General features: G+C 39.3%; 1 protein-coding gene across 1 annotated transcript in view; it reads right to left on the bottom strand.

The window, feature by feature from the left end:
• Positions 1-1,628: 1,628 nt before the first annotated feature.
• csdc2a (cold shock domain containing C2, RNA binding a) overlaps positions 1,629-8,302 on the bottom strand; it is a 10,042-nt gene continuing 3,368 nt past the window's right edge. Inside the window, exons 2-4 of the mRNA XM_014028454.1 lie at positions 7,187-7,526; positions 6,953-7,075; positions 1,629-4,017 (exon numbers count right to left, since the gene is read on the bottom strand). Coding sequence (XP_013883908.1) covers positions 3,855-4,017; positions 6,953-7,075; positions 7,187-7,374 — 474 coding nt within the window. The 5' untranslated portion in view covers positions 7,375-7,526 and the 3' untranslated portion in view covers positions 1,629-3,854. The remainder of the gene's footprint in view (positions 4,018-6,952; positions 7,076-7,186; positions 7,527-8,302) is intronic.

Genomic DNA, 8,302 nt, shown 5'->3' on the forward strand with positions numbered 1-8,302 from the left:
ATAAAGGGTTTTTACTTACATCAGGAAGCTTTTACTTTGCTTTTTTTTCCTTCACAGTCCTCGAACTACACAAGAAACTTAATAAAACTCAAGTATTCAGCTTCTCACATTAAGATTTGCAGTTTTGTTTCACCCTTCTAAATGGTCTATGGTGAACTTTATTTTCATTTTTAACTGATACAACAAAAAAAAAGAAATTTTACTAATGGTTAAATATTATTAAAAAAACACAAAAATAGAAAACAGATATACAGGCAGATCTTTGTAGCTGCATAAATGACAGAAAACAGATTGACATATTGTAAATTATCCTTATTTGTCAACATACAAAGAGTTAAAAAATTACGCTAGTTTGTTTTGATATCAGCTACATTTAGCTGCTGGTTAACTCCACTTTGTTTTTAGCTGTTTTCAAAAAAAAGAGCCAATCCTATATTCACTTATAAGTTCACAAATATACTTTATGAGTGTTTAAAAAGTGTTATCAAACAATAACCTTCTAAAAATGGTGATTAAGAGCTCCTTCAAGGATTTATTGTTGCTTTATAAATAGGTTATTTAGGAGTTTGTAAACCATTTATGAAATGATAGCATTTATTTTTAAAACCACTGAATCCGGTTAACTACCTTTGGTAAAATTAATGCTGTGTGTTTATTAATTCAGGAAAATGTAATTTATTGCTTAGTTCATACTTTTTAATTAAATACCTTCATATATACAAATGTTCACAGTACTTACTTAAAGTACTGGACTTTATAGTCTTGCTAGACAGGGTGCCTGCTTCAGTGTATGAACAGTGTTTTATAATTATTATAATTTCCTATTTTACAAAGCATTAATAAAACCCAGTGATGGGCATGGTTCCGCTTATCTCCTAACAGCTAATAGCAAAAATAGCTTTTAATTTCGCAGATTAGTTTCTTCACTCATTTTGTTTAMTGAATCAATTAGCTTTTGCTAAATTTGGTTTTATCATCTTTAAGTCTGCTAARAGCTAACTACAAACATCAGCTAACAACAGCTAACTAACTAACTTCAACAGGTTTGTGTCAGTCCTACCAGTCTTCAGCTGGAAGTAGACAAAAACATGACAAAGACTYAGAGACTGTCATCTTAGCGATTAGCTGTTAGTTTTAGCTTCTGCTAATTTTTAGTTGTTTGGCTGCTTAGCATTAGCTTCTGAAAACTTTTTTATGTTTAGAATTTAGCGTTTGCGAAGCTATAGTTTTAGTAAGTGGACTGTGAGTAAGCAAAGCTAACTTTTTAGTTAGCTGTGCTCACCACTGATAAATCCTTTTATAAACGGACCGTAAAAGGACACTGAACTAAATATTAGGTTGGACATCATGTCTCTTTGAGGCAAACCATAAAAGATATTGAGAAAATGCATTTTAGTGCCGAGTCGGTGAACGAGTGTTCATCACATCTGCTGCCTGCCTGTCACCATTTTTATTACCACACTTTGACTTGTTAACTGAATGTGTGACGCTGTGAGACAAGTTTAACCAGGTTAATAAATAACTCGCTTAGCTGAATTGCATAGGATTATACCTTTGTTTTGTTGTATCARATCAAATTAAAACACACTGAATTGCATCATATTATCATTGAGGTGGACTGTATGGTATTCATTTTTGTTGCTCATATATCTTTATTGTATCCAGAGACAGACAATCCTAACTTCTTCTACTCAAAAGATGGACAATTTGCAAAAAGGGGTATGAGGACAAGTTACTGTCAATAACATGAATCTGTCTGCAGAATAACTCCTTCAGGTGTTGGCTTTGCTGAAGAGCTTTTCTGTCCATGTTTCCATGTAGCACATTATGAGTGAGGAAAAAAACAAATCCTCTTATCTTGTCCTCTGTCATGTTTCATTGGCTCTATCGCTTTGTTTTATTTGTTATGCTGAACTAAGATAGCCTGCCACATGTTCTGTTTTACTAGGTTTTATAAATCAAAATCTTATTACTTGACTAATAAAATGGCTCACAATAACACAAACATGTTTCCTTCAAAACTGTCAAACTTTTCCTTTAAAGTAAACTTTGTTTGTTGACCCACAGTATGTGAATGACTGACTTTGGGACCCCATCTACAAAACTCCAGATATTTTTATTTCACTGATCATTTCTTCTCTATAAAAACCTACAAAAAAAACCTCCATTCAGATCATTCTAGTCACAATTAATTGTAGAATTTAGCCAATTAATACATGACAATTGCACTTGTTTTTAACTAAATCAGTTACTCTGTGTTTTAAAATTATACTTGTCAAACTAACTTATTCATTTTAACAGCCACAGCCTGCATTATTTCTTTCCGGTGCTTACTTTGACGCTCGTAAGAGTCAGTATGCTTGAATTCATCGTGGATTCTGGACTGAGATTTGTTTCCAACATTCATCAGAGGAAAGTTTGCTGTGGTCTCAGTTTCTATTTGCTGGCTTTCCTCGTACTCCAGTTCATAGCATTGTTTCAGGTGATTAAACGTGTATGCAGTGTTAGCATTAGCTCTGCGTTAGCATTATCGTTAGCTCTGCGCCGTCGTACATAAGTCACTAATCGCAAATATTAATCTATGACTGTTTTTCTGATGATTAACTGCACACAGTACAATTGAGCCTCATCCTAGCCACTGCATGGCAAGAACGCCTTTACAGTTTACAATTTTCCTTTAGTAAGTAACCATTTTAGCACACTCTTGTTTTGGTTTCTAGGACACAAAGTGAGAGCTTTTGTGACATACACTGCTAGGACTCCGATCTGAATTGACTTGGTCACAAACAAAAATGGAGTTTTTTTAAAATCTGCATTTGCACATGGCAAAGAGCTGCTAAAGAAGCAGAAAATCTCAGTTTTTAAAAAAATACCTGGAGTAGTGTGGTGAGGGCCTATAACTGATATAGTCTCTGCACTTATAACGTTTATCACTCCATCCTCTGCCCCATCTTTGGTCCTCCCTTGTTTCTCACCTCCTGCCATCCCTCAAAACCTCTGGCCTTTACCACCAAACTTTCAGACCGTCATAGGAAAATCAAACAGGATACTAACATTGGCTCATTGACAAYCAGGTGTTGCAGTACTGGAAAGGAGCATAATTTCAAATATGTAGAGCTTGTCCCAGTGGTCAAGGCCTAAACCCTTTTAGAACTAAGTGAATGTGAATCTGAAGCCCATCTGTGTAAACAACCATTACACATGAAACACTTTTGATTTAGGGATCTGAGAAGCTCTTCTTGTGATAATGAAAACAACCTGTACAATTGAAAGGGTTTGTTTTTTCATCTTCATCTGTGATGGATGAAACATGTTAAGCTACAGTTTGTTTTTATGATTTTGGCAGTGATTTTGGCAGCGATACGCATCAGCTGAGATTATGGAAGCAAATTAAAGAACTCTGCTGAGCTGACCCCTTAAAACTTCAGGTCGACTGAGAGTCAATATGGCAGTACTCCTTCCAGTTTGCTCTAACCACATTTTAATCCTCCTGTATACTGTAACTATCATTTACACCTAAATCCAATCAAGACATCACCTCCTAAACACCTACAGTACTATAGTACTCTATATACTATTGAGGTAAATGCAAGATTGCTTGCACCACCACTTCAACCCAAACTTACTTAACCGAACATTTAATCCCTGAACAGAACAAACAAAAAAAGATGAATCCATGGTCGGCACAGGAAAACATTCAAACATTTACAATCAAATCTCTACTCTATAACCTTTATCACCAACAGCCTACCATCTCAGCTCAGATCCTTCACCTGGTCCCCAAGTCTGTGRGCCACAAAATCAAAAATCCTAAAATTTAATCCCTGTGTAGCTTCGCCAACGGTCGCGCTCGTCTAGGAGCTGATGATTTGACCCGACCAGGTCTCGTGCTTGGTGCCTGGGTTTAGGTGAGTGATGACCACCTCGACAGCCTGGACCTTCTGGTTCTTGGGAGGGATGGGGCACACCTTGTATGTGACTTCGTCTCCTTCCATAGGCACGTACTCGCCATCGATGCTGAAACAGGAGGGACATTGAAAGTAAGGACGGAAGTCAAAAGCATTGCTTGGTCAGTTTACTGGACATCGTTACTCAGATTAATCCTGGATTTATGTAACTAAAATGAGGAAATTTCAAAGGAAATCATTGTATCATGCTCATATATCTTTATGATCTTTAAACAGTAAATTACACTACTTTTAGCTGTACATTGAAATCTGTCATAAATGACAGGTCATGTATGTTCTTATTCATGTTAATTGTAATTATTTCTAATTCCTTCCATCAACCTGCTAGGGGACTACAGATGAAGATTGGCTTTTTTGGCTAAATCTGGTATATTTATGTGATGTTTTCATGTTGAATAATATGCATTGTCTGTCCCCTTAATGAAATTCAAAATGCAAGTCCCACAGTACAGTCAAGTTAACATGATCTGTTGGTTTTGCTGTATTATCTTTTAAAGGCTCACTAGATTTAAAACGTAAAGAACAAACTTTACAGTTGGGTCACAGGCTGCTAAGTTTCTAAAAGAACAAAGCAACTCTAAGGTCTCTGCTCGGTCACACCAGATAATGACCCAGTAAATTTGGAAAACCTCCTTTAGTGTGAAGAAAATCGTGATGTTGTTGCCCTCCTGTACTCGCCAGTAGAGTTTTCCTGCTGATTTTGTATCCTTGAGATATGCAGCTACAGGTCACGCCACACTAGGTGTTTTCTTATGACCTTATCACAATCTCGGTTGTACCCCAGATATGAGACCATCAGTCCTAGTTAATTATTTTGACAACCAAGCCACTCCAGTGTACGCAGGCCCCACTGCATGGATAAGCTGACCCACGCTCCACCCAGGACCCCGATTTGCTGCCATGATGGGGATAAGCCACTGTAATCTTGGTACGGTGGTTTTGGACATTTTCAAAACAACCTAATATGAGTAATGGACTAATCGTGCATGGGCACCTCACCAAGACCCTGCAAAGATCATTCATGTTATGACTGTGTTTTTGTTTTTGTATTTTTACCAGGGTAGTTATCCAGTATGAAGGAGGCCCATGAAAAAACATCTTCAACGTCATGTTTTAAAGCGATCTGAGGATTCTCAGGAAAAGATGTCCGGTTTGCTCTAAACATGTCTACGTGTAAAACAATTTTGTAAAGGTCTATTTCCCAACACATTTATTTACTAATCCAGATGCTCCCATCCRTGGTTCTCAGGGCCCCAATGTTCTGCATGTTTTAGATGTTTGCCCGGCTCCAACACCCCTGATTCAGGATCAGACAAACATCTAAAACCTGCAGAATCGTGGGGCCTTAAGGACCAGGTTTAGATCTCTGTATTAGACCCTCATTTTGTTATGATCTCTTCAAGATCAATTGGGATCAATAGTCAGAATTTCTAAGGCCATTTAAAAGTTTCTCTTTAAAACTTTTACATTTTTTAATTCAGTCCTCCTAAGTCATTGTGACAGGTTATTGTGCAGTACGTGTTGAATGTCTAGTTCTGGGGTGTTCAGATCTGGTCCTCAAGGGCCACTATTCTGCATGTTTTAGATGTTTCTCTGCTGCAACACACCTTTTCACGTTCTGCAGGAGCCTGTAAGTCACTCATTCATTCAAATCAGGTGTGTTGCAGCCGAGAAACATCTCAAACATGCAGAATAGTGGCCCTTGAGGACCAGGATTGGAAGCCCCTGGTCTACTGCTTGAGCAGCAAAATGTAAAGCAGGGGTGCCCAACCAGTCGCTCGCCAGCTGATTCCCAGGTGCCTGGGAAGCACAACCTTGCTTTCCGGTCGGGAGCTCGCTGAGCTTCATTCTAACTCCAGCAGAAGCGGTGGAGGTGGGAGGCGGGAGGAGTTTACATTCCTGAACGCGCTCCCTCCGCTCTTCTCCTCCCACCTCCACCGCTTCTGCCGGAGTTAGAATGAAGCTCAGCGAGCTCCCGACCGGAGAGCGTGTGTGTGTGTGTGTGTCTTGTCTTATAGGTGGTGAAACAGGTGAAACTCTTTGAATGGTCTGGAGCCAGCAGCAGTCTGGACCAGTGAGGACCAGCACCTACAGATGACATCATCCTGAATGCTGCACAGAGACTGAGGTTTGAAATAGTTGTTGGAGATTTGTGAATCTGCACCATCGTAAGTCACTTTTTGTAATAGTATAAACAAGAGAGTTTTATATTGTGTGCTTTGACTTTGAAAAAAAAAAGGGCGGTACTCTTGTTGTAGCCATGTTTAACCTGATAGATTTTTGTTTTGTTTTTCCTCCCCTGTATGGAGAGAAGAGGAGAGTTCTTTGAATAAATGGAGACTAGTTCCCGTGCTCCAAAGTTATTTAAGTCTGTGGTTCTCTCAGTGTGCAGGTTTTCAGCCCTCAGAGCTCGCACGTTACAGGGAGTGCTAATTGAAGGAGATAAAAAAATTTATCCTTTTTGTTCGAGCATCACTTTTCTGTTTCTCTGTCAGGAGTTAAGTAAGGATTTTATCTTTTTTTTTGTAGGTAAATATATGGTTAAGTAGATAGTTTTGTTTGACAATACTTTAAATTAAATAAAACTAACAACACATTACGTTCTGTTTTATTTACTTTAAAGAAGTGAGGAGTAGGGAGACGAAAAATTATGTTTTTTGATACTGAGACTGGACGAGTAGCTCTCAGCAAACTGCCGACTTCAAAAGTAGCTCTTGGTTCAAAAAAGGTTGGGCACCCTGATGTAAAGAAACAAGGGATGACTCAAGGTTTTTGCACAGTGTTGCATTTACATTCTGCTAGTCAACATTTCTGTAAAATTACATGTCAGTAATAGCCATTACGTAAAATAGCAGCTTTCTGTTGGATTGTGAGGCAACTGTAACGTTTCAGTAGCTTTTTAAATCGATCTGTACGTCAAATGCACCATTTTGTTTCTCAGATTAATTATTTTATTTTCCACGGTCATAAAATGAATGACTCACTCAGAAATGTGGACAAAGATGTCCTCTCCTCCGTGAGAAGGGTGTATGAATCCATGACCCTGAGACCTGGAGAAGTTTTTACAAACCCCTTTAAACACGGGGCCTGATCTGGCTCGGACTGTCCTGCAGGGAGAGAGGGGACAAAAACAGAGAATAAAATAGACTTTTGTTTTCCTTTAAAATGAATATAAATGAGGAGGGCAGTGATGGACTCTGGTCTGTGTTCGTACTCACGCTGAGTATGTGCGGGTACGTTTGGTGGGCAGTGGACTGGGCAGCTCTCCGGGCTGCAACGGCTTCCTCTCCCTCTCCCAAACACGACTGCCTTCCCTCAAGAAGGGGAAGGAGAGCTGCAGGGGAGTGCGTGGGGAGGTCAGAGGCAGCAGGGGGTCTGTCGGCAGTGAGGAGCCGGCGTCTGACATCTTGACTCGTTAACGGCAGGGGAGGGGGTGGTCACCGTGGCACAGGGAGAAGAGGAGGGTGGAGGATTACACCTCCTGCATGGCACGAGTGTTTGTGAGGGAGGAGTTCAGACAYGAGCTTCTTTACAGACGGAGGAATGAAAAACAACTCCCTGCAGGAAAAAAAGAAGGGCTTTGTCAAATATCAGAACTTTTCTAAACTCAAATTCAAGGTCTGTGGGCCAAAAGTGGCCCGTCATGGCATTTTATGTGGCCTGTGAGAGCTTCAAAGATGTATTGTGTTAAAATAACCACAATCTGTTTTAAAGCCAACATTGACTATAAACTACATTTCCCAAAATGCATGTTGATTTTTTTACCCATTAGGTGCACAGGGTTCAGAGGTAGCTGGTGAAATTCATTGAGCAAACTCTCCAAAGCTCTGCATTTTCTCCAAATACTTTTCATGCAGCCCAATTGTACTGGAAAGTGGGACTTTCRGACTTCCAAGTGGTAAATTTAAACTGTAATGCCACTCCAGTGTGAACTCCCACTGAAAGTGGGAGAATTCAAAATTCAAGATGGCAGCTACTCACCACAGCTCAACAGTGAGTCAAACTCTTACTTTTAAAAGCATTTCTGGATTATTTATTTCACATTTAGTCAGTCAAGGTCTATGTTCACACCGCAGGTCTTAATGCTCAATTCTGATTTTTTTGAAAAAAATCAGATCTTTTGGTTTGAACGTCCATCAAACTCCTGTGTGAACTCTACACAGCGCTGATGTGACACACATGCACAGTAAAACATGTGACGTCTCATTCAGCCAGCTTGTTTGTTTACAGAGTTAGCATGGATGCTACTTTTAGCACGTCGAATCTGAAGTTGTTTAATCAGAGCCGATTAAATAATTATCTGATGCTTGTTTAGTTCAGTGTTTATATCTGAA

The sequence above is a fragment of the Austrofundulus limnaeus genome, unplaced genomic scaffold (assembly GCF_001266775.1).
Source record: "Austrofundulus limnaeus strain Quisiro unplaced genomic scaffold, Austrofundulus_limnaeus-1.0 Scaffold5, whole genome shotgun sequence".
Classification (NCBI taxonomy): domain Eukaryota; kingdom Metazoa; phylum Chordata; class Actinopteri; order Cyprinodontiformes; family Rivulidae; genus Austrofundulus; species Austrofundulus limnaeus.